At 46.8% G+C, this 22,461-nt stretch overlaps 2 protein-coding genes across 2 annotated transcripts; both read left to right on the top strand.

Moving 5' to 3' along the window:
• The first annotated feature begins 1,038 nt into the window (after positions 1 to 1,038).
• On the top strand, positions 1,039 to 4,710 carry TUBA8 (tubulin alpha 8). The gene is made up of 4 exons (XM_053977545.1): positions 1,039 to 1,174; positions 1,786 to 1,934; positions 2,474 to 3,154; positions 4,403 to 4,710. Exons 1-4 carry the CDS (start codon positions 1,147 to 1,149, stop codon positions 4,688 to 4,690), a joined length of 1,146 nt encoding a protein of 381 aa, XP_053833520.1. The 5' UTR covers positions 1,039 to 1,146; the 3' UTR covers positions 4,691 to 4,710.
• A 5,456-nt stretch (positions 4,711 to 10,166) lies between these two features.
• Positions 10,167 to 22,390, top strand: USP18 (ubiquitin specific peptidase 18). The gene is made up of 11 exons (XM_053977544.1): positions 10,167 to 10,212; positions 13,009 to 13,206; positions 13,846 to 13,942; positions 15,114 to 15,259; positions 16,796 to 16,875; positions 17,668 to 17,814; positions 18,231 to 18,326; positions 18,857 to 19,027; positions 19,728 to 19,859; positions 20,331 to 20,380; positions 20,745 to 22,390. Exons 2-11 carry the CDS (start codon positions 13,038 to 13,040, stop codon positions 20,821 to 20,823), a joined length of 1,167 nt encoding a protein of 388 aa, XP_053833519.1. The 5' UTR covers positions 10,167 to 10,212; positions 13,009 to 13,037; the 3' UTR covers positions 20,824 to 22,390.
• Positions 22,391 to 22,461: the final 71 nt, after the last annotated feature.

The raw sequence follows: 22,461 nt of genomic DNA, 5'->3' as shown, positions 1-22,461 counted from the left end.
TTACTCCCTAGTAAAAAAAGACATATAGTATAGACAGGGCCCTGGGGATCACAAAACCAGAGCTCAGGCAACTTTAATTGCTCCAAAGCAGAAACCAAATCTGAAAAATTCCACGTGCCTGAAACTACTCTCTCCTCAAAAAAATGCCTTTCACTACACCCAGTGTTGCAATTGCTGGGACTAACCCAGAAGCATTTGCTTTATAATTCTGCTTGTGAACTTATGAAATCCAGCACCAGGGCCTTCATGCTCCTGTACTTTTAAGTGTACAGGATTTTGGAGCAATTGACACCTGCCCACTTTAGCCTGGTGTTACAGAGTTTTCTCTTCCTGGCTGCCACAGAAACAATGCTGGAAGTCATGCAGATACACTATACTGCAATGACACTGCCTGACAAGCAATGGAGCCATGATGTAAAATTAATGCCTGCTCAGGAGCTGGAAGGAACATTTGTTTAGATCAAGAAAATCTGGAATAATTTCTTTAGGTGAAAGAGCGCTTCCAAGATTCCACGCTAGCCTGCTATCAGAGGGTAGAAGGATCAAAAGACATCACCTGCCTTGGGTTACATAAGGGTGAAGGATGCCACGTGGCTGTGTCAGGTTCCAGCCAGGAGTAAAAATAAACTAAACTGGGATGTGCTTCTCAGCAGGGCCAATCCAGAAGAAAGGTGGGGTTTGTGTAATTGAAATTGGCTTTTCCTGACTGTTTTAATATACTTCTGTAGTACAGCACACAGATCTCAATTTTTTAAAGAACTGTCCCAGTATCTGGCGTGTGCATGTGCAATCTCATTGTGGTCATGGGACTGAACAACCAAATGAACAGCTGACAGTGACAATTCACTGATTTTTTAGAAAAGCAATACACTGGGAAAAGGTAACCACCAGGAATAAGGAGGGCTAAGGTACACTGATTTTTCTGACCCTGCCTCTCCTCTCTCCCCTCAGCGTGAGTGCATCTCTGTTCACGTTGGCCAGGCTGGAGTGCAGATAGGAAATGCGTGCTGGGAACTCTTCTGTCTGGAGCACGGCATTCAGCCTGATGGCACCTTCAAGGACCTGCAGGACAAACTCAACTCTGATGACTCTTTTACCACATTTTTCAATGAAACAGCCACTGGGAAGCACGTGCCACGGGCTGTAATGGTGGACTTGGAACCAACTGTGGTAGGTCAGTATAGAAATAAACCTGCAAAATGGAGATGAGATTGCTTTTGCCCCATATCACCATGCTGTGCCACCAGTCTTCACTGGCACAAAGTGGCCCTTTGCACCTCAGACTACCACTAGGTAGCATGAAATAAATTTTCTTGTGGATGCCAGATTCTGTCACAGGTGTTACAAACATAAGAACAAGAGGATCCCCAGCAGTTTAATAGCTGGCACACGTGGTGTGTACAACTTCCCTTTGCATCAATAATTAACTTTTAGGTTTGTTTATCATTACATTTTTGCCATTCAGATTCTGCTTTTCTTCAGTTTGGTTTCAAAGCGGGAGCCTGACCACTTCCCTCCAATGTCTAATAAAATATTAATTTCTTCATATTTTTTTTCTGGATGCAGGCTGTACTTGTCATCTCATGAGAAGATAAGTGGCTGGATTGAAGATGCACAATAAATCAAACAAATGCAACAATGAAAAAATGCTCCAGAGACGTTTCCCTTCTCCATCAGCATCTGTCTTTTGGCATCATGAGCTCCTGTGACTGAGAGCGTGCACTGGTGCCAACAACAACCAGAATTTGTTGGAGCATATTCTTACATTTTCTCTTTCTCCTTCAGATGAAGTACGGGCTGGCACCTTCCGGGAACTTTTTCATCCAGAACAGCTGATCACTGGAAAGGAAGATGCAGCCAATAACTATGCCCGTGGCCACTACACCATTGGCAAGGAAAGCATTGATATGGTGCTGGATCGTGTCCGTAAGCTGGTAAGTCCCAGCAGTTCTGAAACAGCAGGTTGGACTCTGCAGAAGAAAGAAGGGCAGAACTAACAGCTTGTTAATTGCAAATGATACCAATGGTTCAGAAAAGAGATTGCAAGTCTTACAGACGGTGTCTTGGCCATGGTATAGAAGAGAGAAGCCCAGTAGCTCACTTCCCAGCTGCATGCCTCCAGGCATTTTTATGAAGTGGTTACAAATATGTAATTTTTATTTATTAGCACAGCCCTACAGCACCAATACTGATACTGAAGGGTGGATTATGCAGTTGTACATTGCTGGTTTCAGGTAGAATAACAGAGCAGTGTGAAGTTCAGAGAGAGAGAGGCCCAGACAGATCCCTATGTCCCAAGTCGAGACAGTGAGGAAAGGAAAGGTTGGAACTATCAGCAGCGCTTTCCCAGGAAAACTTGACATGAAATCTATGCTGTATACTGCCTAGGACTGCTCACTCCTTCAGCTCACATAGCAAAGTCTTTTCCACCTTTTTCAGCTGCTGCTGTTTCACTTTCTCTTTTGCCTTCTAGACTGATGCCTGTTCTGGGCTGCAAGGATTCCTGATCTTCCACAGCTTTGGTGGCGGTACCGGCTCTGGATTTACCTCCTTGCTGATGGAACGCCTCTCTGTGGATTATGGAAAGAAGTCCAAACTGGAGTTTGCCATCTACCCAGCCCCTCAGGTCTCCACTGCTGTGGTGGAACCCTACAATTCCATCCTGACCACGCACACCACACTGGAGCATTCCGACTGTGCCTTCATGGTGGACAACGAGGCCATCTACGACATCTGCCGCCGGAACCTGGACATCGAGCGCCCCACCTACACCAACCTGAACCGCCTCATCAGCCAGATCGTGTCCTCCATCACCGCCTCGCTGCGCTTCGACGGCGCCCTCAACGTGGACCTGACGGAGTTCCAGACCAACCTGGTGCCCTACCCGCGCATCCACTTCCCCTTGGTGACCTACGCCCCCATCATCTCCGCCGACAGAGCGCACCACGAGCAGCTCTCGGTGGCCGAGATCACCAACGCCTGCTTCGAGCCCAACAACCAGATGGTGAAGTGTGACCCGAGGCACGGCAAGTACATGGCCTGCTGCATGCTCTACCGCGGCGATGTCGTCCCCAAGGACGTCAACGTGGCCATTGCTGCCATCAAGACCAAGAGAACCATCCAGTTTGTTGACTGGTGTCCAACAGGCTTCAAGGTGAGTAGGGCTGCCATAAGCTTCTCTTTAGTGTTGAAAGGGGAGGTTCAGTCTGGTAGAAAACTTGTATTTTTAAAGTTTTCTAGTAGAAAACTTGTGTTTAAAGTTTTCTATCTCATATATTTCTCCTATTTTCCCCGGAGCACAGGGGAATATAGATATTTTCCAATGAACATAAGAAGGATGCATTTATATAAAATGTGCCTTTTCTCCTTTGGACATCCCACTGACACAGGCTCTTAAATATTTAAATAAGTGGAAATTCAAAGTGTGCATGGGTTAAAATTGAAAGAAGTTTTCATTTCAGACATGACCTTTGGAACAGCCAATTAGCATTGCCTCTGAGGCACAATCTAAAACTGAGGAAATACTAAAGCTGATAAAATTAATACAGGAAATGCTGATATTAGTGAATCTCTTAGTTAACCTAGAAATATTATACAGCCTCTCCCCACTGGTTACACAGCAGTGTCTGAAAATATATTTTCAACAATAATACAGACATTACCAGTGGAAAAGTATTTGTCATACAAGCAGCTGCTTCAACAATGAAAACTTCCAAGTGGGAACTGTGGCAAGCACATTTCTCTCTCTCTCTCTCTCAGGATCTTTTATTGAGGTGCACAGAGAGAAATGAAAGAGAAAACAATTTCTATTTCTGCTCCTTGTTTTTCTCTTGTGGAATGTGTTTGGAGAATTGTTTACCCAGAGTGAGTGCTTGGTTGGACCATGGTGGATTGTTTGGGCCTGGTGGCCAATCGGATCCACCTGTGTCTGGGCTCTGGAGAACAGGGTCACGAGTTGTGAGTTAGGGAGATATGATAGTTAGAGAAAGTAGCATGCAATATTTAGTATCCTCTTTTATATAGCAAATTAATGTATTATAACATAATTATAATAAAGAAATCATTCAGCCTTCTGAAATGGAGTTAGACATCATCATTCTTCCCATTGGGTTCGCCGACATCTACAACAGGGAACCAACTTTTTGTGTTAGAGTTTCTAGAGGGTATCTTGGTGAAACTCTATGTTCAGTAGCTGTTAAGAAAGCTACAAACTCATCAGTGTGCATTAAACAGTAGAATAGTATAGATATTAGAGTGTGCTTCATACTCTTTGACATTTGTAAGGCATTTGCCACCTGGCAGCACTCTACCCCAGCATCTGTAACTTCACTCACCCTTCAGCTCTTTGACTGCCTCCTGCTCCTGCTATTTTACAGCCTTGTCTCACATTCCCGTTTTCCAGGTTGGGATCAACTACCAGCCTCCTACAGTTGTTCCTGGAGGAGACCTAGCCCAAGTTCAGCGGGCAGTCTGCATGCTGAGCAACACCACGGCCATCGCCGAGGCTTGGGCAAGGCTTGACCACAAGTTTGACCTGATGTACGCCAAGAGAGCTTTTGTGCACTGGTATGTGGGTGAGGGCATGGAGGAGGGAGAGTTTGCAGAGGCCCGAGAGGACCTGGCTGCCCTGGAAAAGGACTATGAAGAAGTGGGAACTGACTCGTTTGAAGAAGAGAATGATGGGGAGTAATCTTAAAATACATTTTGTTCCTGGCGAGCACAGAGTTGTCTCTGCGTCACTGTACTGCACGCGTCGACAATTAGGTCAGCTTTTCTGTACGTTAAATTTATAAACATAAATTTAGGAGAGGACATTTTTTATTACATAAATGACAGGCAAGTTACCCTGTACGATGTCATCAGCTGTAGTAATGCCCCACCACTGCCACTAATGTAAAAAGTCTTGCTCTCCCTTGCACACCTAATGGGAGCCTCTCTAAGCTCTTGTGTACACGATGAGCTCACTACATTCCATGTAGGTCATCCCAAAAAGCTGCAGGACCCCGCTTCCTGCTCCTGCACAAGAGCAGCAGAGCCAACAGGGACACCACAGACACCTGCCCAAGCCGGGATTCTGTGGAATCCCCAGTCAGCTACGACACTCTGTGAGATATTTGAAAAGTCATGGCAATCAGGTGAAATCCCAGGGGACTGGAAAAAGAGAAACATTGCCCCCAGTGTTAAAAAGGGCAGAAAGGAGGGTCCTGGTGACTGCCAACCTCTTGGCCTCACCTCTGTGCCTGGGAAGATCATGGAAGAAGTCCTCCAAGAAGCTATGCTAAGGCATAAGGAGGGTAGATTTAATCGGATGCTCATGGAAAAATTAATTGGGCACTTATGCATGAAGTCCGTAGGTGCTCATGCATAAACTAGTTGGGAATTTATTAACACCTCTGTGCAACAAATGAGATATTGTCCTGCTTTTTGATTGGGTTCTCCTACATCCATTTGTGATCCTCCTTGCTCATTTCAGAATCTGGATTTTTTTTTTTTTTTTTTTTACGATGCTAATACAGAATTCCTTTCAAGAAGGACCTGCCTATAAAAAGTAAGGCAATTCTTAGAAATACCCAAGTTGCCTTTCTTTCAAGAATGTGAACTTTCAGACCTGAAAACCTTTCTGGGACTGATTCTGCCAGATTTTCTCTCAAAAAGTAAGACAATATCTCTCCTTTGTTCACAGTTGTGTTCATAAGTTCTCAGTTAATTAACGCATGAGTGTTAATTACCTCACATTTCCCACCCTTTCCCCCTTATATTACTCATCCTTTTTCCACCTCATGTTTTCTGCCCCTTTTTCCTCTCCTTTTTCACCTCACCTTTCCTGCCATTTTTTCTCTCTTTTTCTGCCCTTTCCCCCTCTGTTTAAATACAAAATGTTGAAAAAAGGGAGATTTTCCCCTCAATTAAACCCTAAATATTGGAAAAGGCAAGTTTTCCTTTAACTGATACCCTTAAAATCACAGGTGAAGGTGGATCCCCTTCAATTTAAACCCATAGACTAATGAAAAAGGAGGCTTTGCCCTCAATTTAAACCCTTTTTCCATCAAACTCCTCTTTTTTCTGGGGTCATTGGGGCACACTAGGGAGGCACTGGGCAGGGGACTAGAGGCAATGGGATGGGATTGGGAAGTTGAAATCAAAAAGAGAAAGAAAAAGGATCTCCCCTGCGCTGCCCCACCTGCTCAGGTGTGCTGCTCCCCTCTCCTGTCCTGGGGCACGGGGATTGTCCCTTGGCACACCTGAGCAGTGCCCCAGGAGCCCAAGGTGTGCCCCCTGCCCTGCAAATGCTGCCACTGATGTCCTCTGAGAGATTCCCGGAGATCACCCGCTCCAGCAGGGACAGTAACCCCCTGACAGCTGTCCTTAGCAGGGCCGGGCCTTCCTCATCCTCACTGACCACACCTGGGGCTGCCCCAATCCTCCTCATCCTCACTGACCACACCTGGGGCTGCCCTGCCCCTCCTCATCCTCACTGACCACACCTGGGGCTGCCCTCACCCTCCTCATCCTCACTGACCACACCTGGGGCTGCTTCACCCCCTCCTCATCCTCACTGACCACACCTGGGGCTGCCCCAATCCTCCTCATCCTCACTGACCACACCTGGGGCTGCCCTGACCCTCCTCATCCTCACTGACCACACCTGGGGCTGCCCTGACCCTCCTCATCCTCACTGACCACACCTGGGGCTGCCCTGACCCTCCTCATCCTCACTGACCACACCTGGGGCTGCCCTCACCCTCCTCATCCTCACTGACCACACCTGGGGCTGCCCCAATCCTCCTCATCCTCACTGACCACACCTGGGGCTGCCCCAATCCTCCTCATCCTCACTGACCACACCTGGGGCTGCCCCAATCCTCCTCATCCTCACTGACCACACCTGGGGCTGCTTCACCCCCTCCTCATCCTCACTGACCACACCTGGGGCTGCTTCACCCCCTCCTCATCCTCACTGACCACACCTGGGGCTGCTTCACCCCCTCCTCATCCTCACTGACCACACCTGGGGCTGCCCTCACCCTCCTCATCCTCACTGACCACACCTGGGGCTGCTTCACCCCCTCCTCATCCTCACTGACCACCCCTGGGGTTGCTTCACCCCCTCCTCATCCTCACTGACCACCCCTGGGGCTGCCCTCACCCTCCTCATCCTCACTGACCACACCTGGGGCTGCTTCACCCCCTCCTCATCCTCACTGACCACACCTGGGGCTGCTTCACCCCCTCCTCACCCTCACTGACCACACCTGGGGCTGCTTCACCCTCCTCACCCTCACTGACCAGCCCGGAGCTGCCCTGGACACCGATTTCCGCAGGGATTTCACTGAATCCCACTCTGAGTCTCACTCAACAAGGCGAGCAAACCTTGCTGCTGTTCACATCACACCTGAAACCGACCGAGATGAAGAAAATCGAAGGGATCGGGATTGCCGCGCGCAGCGGCCTGAAGGCACCCGGACGGGCCGGGATGTGGCACCGCGGAAAACCCGCACTGGATCTTTCCAGAATACGGAATGGTGGAAAAAACCCGGACTGGACTTTTCTGGAATATGGAATGGGGAAAAACCCAGACTGTTTTTTTTTTTTTTCCCGGGATATGGAATGGGGAAAAACCCAGACTGTTTTTTTTTTTTTCCCGGGATATGGAATGGGGAAAAACCCGGACTGGTTTTTTTTTTTCCCGGGATATGGAATGAGGAAAAACCCGGACTGGTTTTTTTTCCCAGGATATGGAATGAGGAAAAACCCGGACTGGTTTTTTTTCCCAGGATATGGAATGGGGAAAAACTTGGACTGGGTTTTTCCCTGGATACGGAATGGGGGAAAACCCGGACTGTTGTTTTTTTTTTTTTTTTTTTTTTTCCGGGATACAGAATGAGGAAAAACCCGGACTGGATTTTTCCAGAATACGGAATGGTGGAAAAAACCCTGACTGGATTTTTCCCAGAATACGGAATGGGGAAAACATTGGCGGGGGGGAGGGGGGGAAGTGGGGTTTGATCCCAGCTTCTGCACAGAGGTGTACAGCAGAAACAATGTTCCTAAACCAAGAAAACCAAATTGCTCCAGCAGTGCACGCTGCTCAAACACTCGACCATCGCTGGAACCGCCCAGGCGCTGTAAGAGACCGGACTGTTGGTGCTCACGGCTTGAATAACCGCTGCGTGCTTCTCCAGTGATGCACGGAGGGACCTCCCAGGTGCAGGAGGGCGTGCACACCTGAGGCTTCAGCCTGGGTTTCCAGATAAAGAAGGGGCTGATGAGAGGCGAATCCTGCCAGGTGGGATAAGTCCTTGTCATGCCTCCCTTACACAATGACTCAGCTGTGAAAACTCTCCCAAGTACTGGGACATTCGCACCCGGGATGAGGCAATTCACCTCGAGTGATTTGCCACAACAGTGGATGTGGATTTCTTGACTTGCCTAAGGCTTTTTAGATCTCATCCTGACTCCCAACATTACAATTTATTTTATTTGCAAGGACACTCAGTGACCAGGAGCCCTGCTCTTGAAACACTTTTGGAGCTGCTTGGGCATTAGGAGTGTCATGGCAATGATCAGGAGCTAGCAGCTTTTGTCCAAGGGGCAGTGTGTTTGGACACTCAAACACTGCACCTTTCAGTCTGAGCCATCCCTTCATCTGAGCCCATTTTCTGGGCTCAGGCTTCTGCCTGCTACCTGCTTTGGAAGTGGTTTGTCATGACTGAGTTCCGCAGGCAAAGCTTAAAACATTCTTAAGACATAATTCTCCTCCTAACTAAGTGCCCAGGCCCTCACAGGGGTCATTACTAAAAGCTGTTTCAACTGCACGCTGCTTTACTAACTTCCACCTGGCAGATCTAGTTCCTGTTTAACCTCCAGCGTCCTCTTGCACTTTGCTCAGGTGGTTTCATTCTCTGTAGGCAATTTATGCCTTAGCGGTTCTTCTCTCTCCCTTCCTTCCTTCCTTCTCTTGGGCAGTCGCCCCACAAGCCAGTAATAGAAAGGGAACATCACTAAATCTGAACTATTGCTCAGAGCCTCTGCCACAAAGCCACTGAGTCATTTGTGCTCAGAAGTCCCTACAGATACTCACACCCCCCTTGTGACGATTCAGGACAGTTTTCACTGCCCCTATGCCTCGACTGAGGACCTCAGACTGCTAAGAACTGCGGAGTTGCGCTGCCTCCGACAGAGGCAGGCAGTGAGAGCAGGTTCTCCGTTACCTGCCCAGAGGGTTTGCAGCTGGGACCTCTCCACAAGGACAGCTGCGATGGGCTCCAGACAGCCCCTCTGAAAGCCTCCCGTGCGCTGTCTCCTCCCCACGGCTCAGCGAAGCTGCACAGAGGTTCCTGACACAGGGCTGGGAGCGCCTGCTGTCCTCAGCTGTGTGTGGACAGTGTCAAAAACGGGAGCACGCTCCCGGTACTAAAAGTTATTTCAGCATTTATTATAATAAAAAGAAAGGCCTAAAGCATAGGGGCCCGCGGGCCAAGCAGGAGGATTCCCACCGAGGATGCTGCAGGGCCGGGACTGGGTCCTCTTTCTTGAGCAACGACGTCCCCGGTGTTCCAAGTGGAGCGGCACGGGTTCAGTGGGTCAGATGCCCCCTTTTTATCCTGTTTTTTTTGTTCCCTTGGATTGGTTTCTGTTGGGATCCTTCATTTGCATGAAGGTTCAAGGCGCTTGATTGGCCCATTACAGTTCTGTCCAGGCTGGCTCGTTTCGCTGGGGGTGGTGCACTTTACTCAGGTGCAAACGCTCCTAACTACCCTTTTAACCCCTTCCACAATAACCAAACTAACATGTTAACATGCTTAACAATTACCAGCTATTTCACAGCAGTTTCTAACCTATTGTTGGCAGCCACTTTAGCCTCACAATGCTTCCCCCAGAAGGCACACGCGAGGTGAGCTCTATTAAGGGACAAAGAGCCGGCGGTGAAAACCCCCGGGCTCCTCTCTCCCAGCCCGCTCGCCGCCGGGAGGCGGCGCAGGGCGGCTCCGAGTTTCACTTTCTGTGCCTCGCTGCCGGCCGAGCGGGAAATGAAAACTGCGCGGCGGGGCTGGAGCTGACGCGGCGGGGCCGCCCCGCTGCGCTCCGCTCCGCTCCGCCCGCTGCTCCGCCGGCTCCCGCGGCTCGGCCGCTCCCGCAGCCCTCCCGAGCCCCCGGAGGAGCGGCTCCCCCGCTGCCCCTCGTCAGCAGGCGCGCTGTGAGCGTGAAGGGGTAAGGAAGCCGTTTTGCCGGCTTGCGAGATTGGATCCCGGCGGCGCAGCGTGTCAGGAGGGAAGGAGATAGAGCGGGGAATAATAGCGGAGAGTAGCTCGGCGGCTGAGTGGGAAGTGTCCTTTCAGTCGCATCCCAGGGAAGTGTGGAGGTGATGCGCTCTTCGGTGCTCCCTTCCCCTCAAGGGTGGTCCGTCACACCGAGTCTCTGCTGGAGCCAGCGCCTCAGGGGGACCATAGAAACGCAGAATAGTTTGGGTTGGAAGGGACCTTGAAATCATCTCATTCCAAGCCCCGTGCCGAGGGCAGGGACACCATCCTCAGAAGGTGAATAGATTATCCTGCTAGAATAGATTGCTCAGAGCCCCGTCCAACGTGGCCTCCCTGCTGCAGCCCACCACCTGCCTTAGCACCATCGGCACCCCAAGATTCCCAGGAAGGAAAAGGAGCTGAGAGGGAACGGACAGCAAGCGGAGAGGTGGGAGCCCTCCTCGGGCACAGGGGTACGGGGAGCGAAGGGACAGCTCGGGGTTTGTCATGAGAAACCGGTGTCTTGGGAGGGCGAACGGGGGCTGGAGCGGGCCAGGGAGAAAGGGAGGGCGCTGCGCTGGCTGAGGGAGAGGAGTGTGAGGGTAGATGATTTTGGGGTGGAGGGCACGAGGAGGGTATCACTGCTCCCCGATCCCTGCCCAGTGCTGGTGCCAGCTGGCGCGCTGAGGTACCGAGTCCTACCCCGACCTGCAAAGGAAACCGAGAAGCAGCGCTGCTCCTCCACTGGGAGAGGAGAAATGGGGGGCAGGAGGAGACCCTGCTGCTCAGCTCCTTGGCTCACTCACCAGCTGTTCTAGATACCTGTGCAGGGAGAGAAGGAGGTCCAGTGCAAGTCTTAGGAAGGCTGCATTTCTGATAGCTGAAACGAGGAGGTTCCAAGGGTTGGGAAATTCTGTTTGTGTCCCTGCTCCCACAACAGGATCCCTGATAGTGGTGACTGGGAGAAAATTTCATGAAACCAGAGACACAAATCCTCCTGTATTCCCCTGCACCTTCCTGCCCTAAGATCCCTAAGATCTTTCTACCTTTTCCCCAAGCCGCCCAAAGTCATTCAGCCCCGTGCTTGCTCTTTAATCCCCCTCTTAGTCCTCCCTTTCCTGACAAAACCTGTGTCTTGCAGGTTTTCTTCATCCCCAGTACATCCCTAGTTATGTTTAGCTACCTCTGCGCTGGCAGCCCCTCTCCTTTCTGTCTCTTTTGACATCCCCACTGCCTGGGAGCACCCCTTACCTCCTGGCTGGTTCTACACCAGCTAAACCCACCAGCCTGAGACGGGCTCCTACTCCAGCTCAGCTTTCAGAAACTTGAATGTGTCGTGACATCATCTCCAGGAAAACAGGCAGTCAGCGTTCAGGCTCTATGTTGGCAAGAGAGAAATCAGATAAAATTTATCTTTTCCTGCGTAGCTGTTCTAATCACCGGTTTTGGGTGTGAAATGTAATGGTCTTGAATCTGCCTTTCAGAGTTGTTTTTTTTTTTTGTTTTCCAAAAAAACCCTCAGCTAATTCGACAATATTTGGTGAATCTTAGTGTGCCACACTTACAGATCAAAAGTAAACAATCAAAAGTACAATACTTAAAGGTAATAATCAGGGAAAAAAATCCATTTCTAGTTTTTCTGCCTGAATCTTCGGTAACTTTGACATTTGACGCTATTAGGCATAGTTAACCCAAAACCATGCTTTTAAAGCAAAGATTTTTTTTTTTTTAAATGAAAGGCAGAACGAGGATTTTGCTTATTTCCCTTTCTTAGTAGCTTTTCTTCATTCTTTCAGTGCTTGGCCTCAGGTTGATTTTATGCACTGTTTAATATTTGTAGAATAATAATTTCTGAGCATTTTTTGGGTCTCCACCCAGCCCTTCCCCGTGAATATCCGCTCTCTTCTGATTCCGTCTCCATGTTGGCAGTGGGCTTTTAGAAAGTTTCATTTTTACGTAGTTGCATTTGAACTTTTATCAGATGGTTTTGTTTGTGTATTTTTATTTTGCTTTAGTAGCTGAGTTGCAGGAGACTGTCAGAATAATGGTCTGTTGAATACGGCCTTAAAAATCAAGGCATTACAATGGTTCTCTTGCATGAACAGTTACTTTGCCTGTGATCACTTGAAGGAACAGAAAAAGAAACTGGTATGTTGGTACTTAAATGTGTTTCAAAATTACAGTCCAAAGTGCCACACTAGTGCTGTGACTCAGGTGTTTAAAACCAATGCAGTAGCAAAAACCAAACGTGCTTACCAGGTCAGAAGAGAAGGTGAAATTTGACCTTTTCAATACTTGGGCTACTTTTTTTTTTTTTTTTATAAAAGATTGGGTTTTTTTTTCAAACAGAGGAGTTTTGCAACATCTGCTTTTGGGCAATTTTAATAATCTTGTTTACCAAATCTTTCTGAACAGGGATACGTGGAGTTCCTTGGCTAGATGGAGCTGTTTCTGTGGAACTGAAGGCTCATTTATTTATTTAGCCACAAGAGGAAGACAGGATGAGCAATTGTCGTCAGACTCCGTTTCTGTTCCCTTAGCAATAGCCTGTACTCTTCAACACCCATGTTAATTCAAATATCCCACATGCTGTTGCAGTAATCTTTATTGATGTTCCAGGCCAGGCTGGATGGGGCCCTGAGCAACCTGATCTAGTGGGTGACATGCCTGCCTGTGGCAGGGGGTTTAAATTAGATTATCTTTAAGGCTTCTTTCCAACCCAAACCATTCAATGGTTTTTTGATTTCACTTTTTTCATAATGAAAAGGTCTCTTCTGTCCTTGAGAAATATTGTTGATGGGACAAACAAGTGGACGTCAAGAAAGAAGCAAGAAACCAGAGGTGGCACCAAGCGAGATTATGGAGGCAGAAATTGAAGTACAAAATAATAAAGAGGAAACCAAAGAGGTGAAGGCCAAAAACCAGAAGCTGACATCAGTCTTTGGTCTGGCAGACTTAAAAAATGGTAATGATGTTTTGCCTGTTCTTCACTGTTGTATTTTCTGTTTCTCGTGCCTGCTGTTCCGTTCTCTGTCCATAGGCTTAATTTTCTCCTGTTCCTTTTCTCTTCACTGAGGATAATTCTCATTTTTGCCTTGCCAAGTAACCATTCTGAGTTTTTTTAGAATGGATTACATGAAGATCTCAGCGCTTTTTCTGTATTTAAGTCCTCAAATTGGCCATTGCAGCCAAAAAGGCCCAGTTGATGGCTCTGTCTCTTTCCAAACACAGCCAGCATTGCTGGATTTGCTAAATCATGGACTAGGCCTTGGTTATTCTCCTCATACAGGCAACCTTTGCCTCCTGTTGTTCTATTTTATGTTTAGGTGTGTTATGAGAGGACTGAAAATAGAGGAACTGGGAGAAATCTGAGAATCATTAGCTGGGCTTGGATTTTTTCTGTCAGTTGCCAAACAAAACCAAATTTTATCTGCTTGATCAACAGAAGAATAGATTGAACACTTTTTCAGGTCTGACCAAGATGCTGAGCCTAGACGCTGAATTACTGAACGTGCACAAGAAGAGTTTGCCACTTGCAAATAACTTTCACTTTCTTTTCTTGTACCTATCCCCAGGCCTCACTTTGTCTTTTTCTCCCCTACAGAAGCTATTGGACTGTACAACCTTGGGCAGAGCTGCTGTCTGAACTCTCTGCTCCAAGTGTTCCTCATGAACATACGCTTCACAAGGATACTCCGAAGGTACCTCCTGTTTGAACTCCCTGAGATATTTCCATTGCTGCACTGTTGTCTCCACTCCTTCTTTTACATGGGATGTACATTTGAAGGCTTGGATCACTGAGGTGCTCTCAGGATGCTTTTGGTTCCCTCAGCGAGGTCTCTGCCTTGTCGTGTCTGTCATGCACTGCAAAGGTAGAAGTTGCAGTGTTCAGACTTGTTAATCATCTCTGATTCATGTCCTGAGCTGAGTCTTTATGGCTTGTATCTCTCTCCTTTCCCTAACAGGATATAATTTTATTCCAGGTTTACTCACAGGCCATTGTAATAAAGGGTGTGTCACATGTAGCCATATCCACTATTAATTTTGTCACTTGGAGCATGTAAACATAAACATACCCTAATCCCTTGCCTCCAGGCCCTGACTGCCCTGACAGAGAAGTGTTGTTGCAGATCATGAATACCTAGCATTACTTTGCTTGACTGTTGTCCCTGCGTGTTTTGAGGAGGGCTTCTGGGCTTCTGTCTCCCTACTGACCACACTAAGAACTGGTTTGAGTTGTTTTCAGTTCATTCACTTCACTGCAGATTCAGTAATCTAAGTGGATCATTCCTATTCAGTCCTTTCTTACATGGTCACTGCTGAGCAGAGGAGAAAGAAGACAAATTTCAGATACGTAGAAATGATAAGTGTCATAAATGGGCAAAGCTAAATAATGTAGACTGTAGGTTACCATGCTTATTTGACGAAAGAAAAACCTGTGGGCTACAGCAAATTTAGGGAGAATTAAGAGTTTTGTTGGCATATTGTTGAAATACAAGCATTATGATATAGGTGCTCATGAAATTTTGAGGGCATGTTGAGACTGAGGACATCAGTGAGTGGGAGGCAATAAGGTCTGGAATTGGCTGTAACTAATGTTGTTTCTAGAGGCCAGAAAGCACTTGAGGTCCTGCTTGGCTTGTCTCTTATTCAGGAGCAAGCCAACTTAAAATTTTGGCCTTTTACTTTAGAACTGTCAGCCTGCACTGTGGGATTCCCTTTCCCTTTTCCCTTCTTTTGCTGAAAATGTTCCCATTCTGGTTCCTCTTGAGCTGCTGTCTCTGCTACTGACTTGTCCTCCCTCAGGTGTGATGTCTGATATTTCTCCATTGAACCTCTAATTACCGCTGGTGTTGCTTCTTCCCCTTTCAGGATCACAGTGCCATCATCTCCTGCGCAGAGGAGGAAAAATGTCCCCTACCAAATGCTCCTGCTGTTGGAGAAGATGCAGTGTGGCAAGTGCAAAGCTGTTAGTCCCACAGACCTGGCTTGCTGCCTTTCAGAGCACAGAGTGAAATGTAAGCAGCCCACCTCTGTCTGCATTAGCCAGCACTTACAAGCAGCCCAGACTCCAACATCAACTCCAGGAATTCAGAAATGCCAGGAGTTAGGTACACAATGACACAGTGCTCTCTGTGGCTGCCTCCCAGCTGAGTGCAACGCTGTGTCTTACTTGTGAAGAGAGGGAAAAAAAAAAAAAAACAAACCCTGCTGGATGTATTTACTGATATCCAAAGGGTGGGAGGACTGTCAGGCTGCTGGGAGATTCAGCTGTGGATGCTGTGCAGGGCAGAGAGGACAGTTCATAGTTTGATTTGTTTTTGCATCACGATAGTGAAATAGCTGCTGTTACTTATTAGAAGAAAGGGGTAGTGTGGAAAAGAGAATGAGTTTGCACAGATCCTCCTCCTGCTCCTTCTTATAAGGGCAGAGGGAAGAATTTGCAGGCTAAATCTCCCAGCTGGTCGAAGTTCTAAAAGAGAGAGGTTTTTAATGCATGAGTGACCAGTGACAATGGGATGCCAAGAGTCTGTCCATGTGTACAATACACAGGGTATAACCAAATGCCCTTCTCTTTGTCATATAAAAGCCCAAACAGGAGAGTACTGAAAGGGGGGGTTGGCCTGACCTTTATGAAAAAGGAACATAAGGTAAACTCAGTATCCCTGTTTACATCATTTTTCTCTTGACTCTGAGTGGCTTTGCAGTCAGCCATCTCTCTTCCAGTTAAAGAGAGATGGAGATCAAGGGGTTTATCCTATTTGGCGTGTGAGACATATGGATAAGCCCTCCTGTCATTTTAATCTCACTACTCAGGAGCATTTTAGCCTTCCTGGGGCATGAGGGGATGGGGAAAACAAATGTGTGAGTAATAAAGGTGAAAAAGAGAACAGAATCTTCCTTGTATTGTTTCTAAGCAGGATTCAAAGGGGACTATTTACAAGGGTGTGGTAGGACATGTGACATGGAACTGATAGGACAAGGGGTTATGGTGTGAAATGGAGAGCTGGCTTCCATGACATGTTGGGAAGAAATTTTTTACTGTGGGAGTGGTGAGACACTGATGCAGGATGCCCAGAGAAGCTGTGGGTGCTGTGTCCCTGCAAGTGTTCAAGGCCAGATTGGAAGGTGTGTGCTGGTCTAGTGGAAGGTGTCTTTGCCCGTGGTGGGGGGAGTGGAACCAGATGATGTTTAGGGCTCCTTCCAACCCAAACCATTCTCTGATGCTATGAAATGCACCCCCCAGCTCAGTGAGCCATCTGAGCCCTCCTCTGGTAGGTATTGAGCATCCTCTTGTCCCTGTATCTGGTGACAAGGACACGACTTTTGCACTGGGTGGCACAAACACTCCTGTCTTTTCCCACTGCCTGCTCAGGTCACATGGAGAAATTGCAGCTGGTGCCACGTCTAAGCTCTGTCTCTGCAGGGAGGAGCAAGGGACAAGAGACTGGATCTAAGGGGGGACAAAAAAAATCTCCCTTTGCCATTTGTGGGAAATCTGTGCTCGGTGCTGTTCACGATACTGATTGAGGTTGTGTTTTCTGCTCGTGCAGTGTTTGTGCAGCATGATGCTGCTCAGCTCTTTCTGACTCTCTGGAACTTGTTAAAGAAGCAGATGAAAAAGCCAGAGCTGGTAAGGATGGTGACTGAAATGAACCTTTGGCCCTTATCATGTGTGGTTTCCTCTGCTCCTTGAAGGATCCTATTCACTGGCAATTGTCCTGATTTAAATTTTTAAAATTATCTCTTCTTTCATGGCATCTTTCAAATGGGACAGAGAATCTTTTTTTTCATAAGCTTTGACATTTTGAATCACAGTTAAGTTTTGCTCATCCTGCTTTCAGGGCATGCCAGTCTCCATTCTAATGGGAGAGCTGATTAATAACTAAAAGATTGATCTCTTTGCAGCATTGCATTTAGTTATATGTAATTTCTTTTTTCCCCAGATTTCTGTCAGCATTTATTGGTGTATCTTGACACAGCTTTTCCATTCTTTGAAGTCAGCCACATGAATTTCAGTATAATTAGTCACTGATAGTATGTGATGTCTGTAACTCCCATGGGACTGGGAAGAGAAAAGTGACTCTTCCCTGACTGACTGTCACAGTTTTAGTAATGCAGAAGACAGGCTCCTGCTGCAGTTTCAAGCAAAATAGAACAATTCTGCATCAAAGCAGACATTTAACCCTCTGATCTTATAGGCTGTGTCTTTCCCCTCTGTTAGGGAATGAGGGGATGGAGTTGTTCTCCTTTAAATTGTGGGAAGTACTCTGTCCACATAAGTCATTGTCACATCTTGGTTCCAACCTCAAAGGGATAACCTTGCTTGAAATGTGTGACCACAGGGGCTTTCCCACCCACAGGGAAACAGCTCAGCTGTCTTCTTCATAAACCTTGTTTTGGCCTTCTTTTTTCACCCCTCCAGGTTGAAGAGCTGAGTGATTTGTACACGATCTGCATACAGGAGCATCTGGCCTGTCAGAAGTGCTCTTTTGAAGTAAAGAGCAACAGCACCATGTTAACCCTTCCACTCCCAGTGCTGGATGCCAATTCTCACAGGCTGAAGACTCTGGTAAGTTTAGCAGCAGCACTGTTTCCTTAGGGGACGATTCCCCTCTGTTCAGAGTGGATTTTTCAAATGCCAGTGGTTCCACTGGACCTTATAGATTCTCTGACCACTTTATACTGTTTCAGCATAAAGGAGCTGCTTTGAAAACCACTAAGGCTTTGAAGTAGGTATAAAAGACATTTATACATCTATACCTTCTTTGTGGAATATGTGTACTCTTTTTTTTTTTCCCCAGTGATTGCAATCACAGCAGCAACTAGGAGAAATGAGGTACCTTTTCTTTCAGGCTGCGAGGCAGTCTTTTGTCCTTTGAATAAAACATGCCTTCTCTAACTTTGCTGGCTTGGACCCTCTGAAATAATGTAGAAATAAAAACCCAGCTGAAGGAATTCAGTTGAAAGAAGTCTCTGTCTTTTTAGGAGGACTGTCTTCAATACTTCTTCCATCCAGAGGAGCTGACTGGACAAAACATGTGTTTCTGTCAACAGTGTGGGAGGAAAACAACTTTCCTGCAGGTGATTGGAGAATTATTTCCCCATGTCTCATTCCCAGAACTCCCTTGAGTACTGGGGAGGGTGGGGAAAGGACTCAACCATACCAAGTTTAAGAGGAGATCAACAACTCAGATTTGCCAGGACAGCAGCATCAGTGAAATATAAACCACAGACACCTTTCCTCCTCTTGGGAAGGAGGTCCTGTGGTCGAATGTCACAAGGAAGTTGATTTGCTTCTCCTTGCTTTCCTCGTGCTACCAGCCTAGGGCTAGGAAAGCACAGGAGAAGTGAAGCAGCCCTTGAGACACCCAAGGCTGGGTGCTGGTGACATTAAAGCTGAGAAACTTGGGTATCACAGCTCTGTTGTGTGGATGTGCCTTGTGTGCAGATGGACTACCAAGGTTTGGCATCTGCTGTCCCCTGGAACTGGCAAATACTCACTGGAGCACTGGCTGTTCTCCATTCTACACACACTGGGGGGCAGTGGCTCCCCAGGGTTTGTCCCCAGGGTTTTTCCCCAGTTTTCAGTTGCATTATTGACTGTTTTACAGAGCATGAAGCTCGTCCATCTGCCACAGACTCTGACCTTGCACCTAAAGCGCTTCTGCTTTGAGAGATCCTCTCGCACGCACAAGCTGAGTCACCACCTGCCATTCCCACAAGAACTTGATCTCAGGGAAGTCTTGACAGAAAGTCAGTGCCAAGCAGATGACAGTGAAAAGGTGAGATACTCCTGTTCAAAAAGGGCAGATTTTCTTCTCCTCTCTGCTCCATTCTCATAAAAACTTAAGAGATCACACCAATACTTGTCTAGGTTCAAAGTACCCGTCTTAAAAATTTGTGTCTCAAACTTTACCTGTGCCTGGTGCTGTCTCACATCCCATAGTTTTAACTGATTCAGCCATTATTTAACATTCTGTACTCAGATTAAATCACCAAAGGCACCATAACTGGAGCTTCCTACCTTAAGGACAAAAGCCAGGCTTTGCAGATCTCCGAGACAGGGGAACCCTGCTCCTGGTATTTCCCATTTCCCATTGTTTATATTGTTGGCCACAGATTTTGGTGCTGTTGGCCACGACAGCTTTGCTAGGTAGCTGAGATGGATCTGCCCCACCGTGGGTCTGTTTCTTTTCCCGGGAAATAACAAGGGGAAGTGTGGCAACAACAGAAGTCACCGCTGCAGCGTTGGCTGTGGTGAGCCTCTTTGCTGCTCCTTTGCTGTCCTGCTGCCTTTCTCACCACCCTCTGGTCTCCAGGGAGGCTGCCAGCCCACAGCTGATGGGCAAAACTGATTTGCAAGAGCAAAAAAAAAGGCAGGATTCTCAAGGCAAATCTGCTCTTTTTTTCCTTACAAAATTCCACGCTCCGTGGCAGATGAGAATTGCTGCACTGGAAGTTGCTCTTTCTGTCCCTTTGCAGGCTACCTGGCAGTATGAGCTCTTTGCTGTCGTTGCCCATTCAGGATCAAGCAGCTGTGGACATTACTGTGCCTACGTTCGGAGGCTCACAGACTGTAAATGGTATTGCTTCAACGACTCTGAGGTCTGCCAGGTGAGCAGATCCAGCCACGTTTCTTTTGTACCTTCCTGGACACTCCTCCGGGTCTCATCCAGTCTGACTGGTGCTGACTAGAGAGAACCAGGAAAGGAAAGTGAGGCTGCAGAGCTTTGTCCATCTCTGCTACAGGATGCTCTGGGCTGAGGGCAGAGTGACTCTTCTGCACCAAACAAAGCCTCAGGTTCTGTTTTGTGCGTTGCAAAATGCAGAAGCATTCTGAATATTGCAGAATATTCAGGATATTTGCTGAATATCCTACTTGATGTATCCTACATCTGTTTAATGTATACATTCAGAACTGTTTTTCCTCAAAGAGTCAAAGCAACAAACCAATTTATTGAAAGGTGTTTAATTCCTGGAAGTGCCACTTAAACCACTCTTATGAGAACTCCTGGGATGGTATCAGGATTTTTCCATCTCTTAAGAGTTTTTACCAGGCTCCTCCTGTGTGTTTTTCTTCTCTAGGTATCGTGGGATGATGTTAAATGCACCTATGGACATTCCAACCTCTGCTGGTATGCAAATGCATCCCTGATTTTTCCTAATGCTGCTCTGGACTTTGGAATGAGGGTAGCAAAGAGAGGGGAGACAAACTGGTTTGGGAACATATTGCCTGGGGTCTCGTGGGGATGCAGGAGATGTGCCAGTCAGGATTTCTCCACGCTTTTTGTTTCAGTGCATTGTAAGAAAATGAGCTTACAGGAGGGAGATAATCCCTCCTGTAAACCACAGCACTGCCAGCAAGTCTTGGGAACACTGGAGAGGACCAGTGTGGTTGACCTAAAGCTCAGAAAGCTGAGCAGGAGCAATTCTGGGAGGTTACCTGCAACCTAGATCTTCAAACATACCTTGTGATGTGCTTTCTCTTTGCCTCCACAGGAGAGAAACAGCCTATCTCTTGTTTTACATGAAAAAGCACCCTCAGCAGCCCTGGCCAGGAGTATCAGAATGTCTCTGAAAGCTGTGCACTGGCTGTGGAGCTCAGCACCTCTGTGCCAGTGAGGACATGTACAAATGTTTCACAAGGAAGACATTCTGCACCCGGCAACCTCAGGCGTCACATTTTGTGAAAAAAGTGCAGCAGACACTCAGCTGGGGAAAGGATCTAGGAACTGTTGCAGCTAGAGACTTTTTCTTTTGTGTAACTTTTATATTTATGTGACTCTACATGTTCATTTCCTCTTGAAAAGATGGTGAAGACAGTCTTTGTCTCTGCTGCCTTGCTATTTTCCTTAATGCTGACGCCTGGATCCCCTTCCAGGGGAAGTGTTTGGCCTGAAAGCCTGTGTGATGTTCCAGGGAGGTGTGTGGTATGACTGGAGAGCTGTGGGAGCCACACAGAGCCAGTAAGAGCTTGAGATTTACTTTGTCCTTTTAGCACCATATTAGATAATGGAAAGCTGGGCAGGAAACCCCAAAAATCACCCCAGAAACAACTGGAGGAAGGATCAGAACCCTTATGACACACATGTCAGTGGCACACACTCCTTAAAACCTCCCTGAAAATGAGTCACTGCAGGGGCTGAGATGTGTCAAGAGGTGTTTTAAATCAGGAGTTATTGGAGCAGTTCTGATTTCCAAGATGATTTGTTTAAATTTGTGCAGGTGATTATTATTTCAAGAGGCTTATCAGGCTTTTAGAAGCATTTTCTTTCCTGTAGAGGAAAATATTCAGAGCAGCAGAGATTCTGAAGCTGGTTAGTGATTTTGCACAATACAGGCCATACATGGTGATAAGAGAAGTGAGATGCCTTGATGTGCTTGAATTTTTGGGTTGTGTGGCTTTTAAAATACTCGTGGGCATTAAATCTTGCTGATCCTCTTGGACTGAGATCCCAGCAGTTTGGGATCTGGAAGTACCTTCACCCTAATACACCCTATGACTGTATCTTTACAAAGGTGCTGTTTTTGTCGGCTGAGCAATTATAAAATTATATTAAAATTATATAAATTATATAAAACTATAAAACTAATGTAGATATATTGCCATCTATGTATAACCTAATTTTATTTTGGTAATGATGGTGGAGTTCACAAATCATGTCCATTTTCTGAAGGTAAACTGAAAAATCTTAGAGCAGAGCTGTGAAATTACTCACTCGTGGTATGGCAGGTATTTATTTCACTGTATTAGCAAGGTCCATTATTCTGTTCAGCTGTGTATTTGTATTATTTATTCTGTGCATAAAAAAAATCCCAGCGTATTATTTGCCACCAGGATGAGGAATTTTCAGCCTGTTTGCCTTCAGGAATGCATTGCACCCTTTCTAAAGCATCTTGCAATGGGTGAGTAAGAAAACCAAGTCTCTGTTTGCTTTTCCAACACTTTGCCTCTGTAAAGGAGCTGAAAAAAGCTGCATTTTTCTTAGCTGAACTGAGAAGTTAATGGGATAAGAGAACTGACATTTCTAATTAGCTATAACTTGAAATTTAAAAACTTATGCTTATGAAAAATGCCTTAAATGCGTCATAACCTTCCAGGGATGTCACCCATCAAGGAAACAATTGCAGAGATATATTTAAGAATATTTTCAATCAGTAAAAAAAACCCCATTTAATTCCAGTGAAAAGTAATCAGTGGTTTTTTTTTTGAATA

This window comes from Vidua macroura, chromosome 5 (assembly GCF_024509145.1).
Source record: "Vidua macroura isolate BioBank_ID:100142 chromosome 5, ASM2450914v1, whole genome shotgun sequence".
NCBI classification, from domain to species: domain Eukaryota; kingdom Metazoa; phylum Chordata; class Aves; order Passeriformes; family Viduidae; genus Vidua; species Vidua macroura.
Note: the sequence above shows the minus strand (reverse complement) of the source record. Positions and strands in the feature narration are given on the sequence as shown.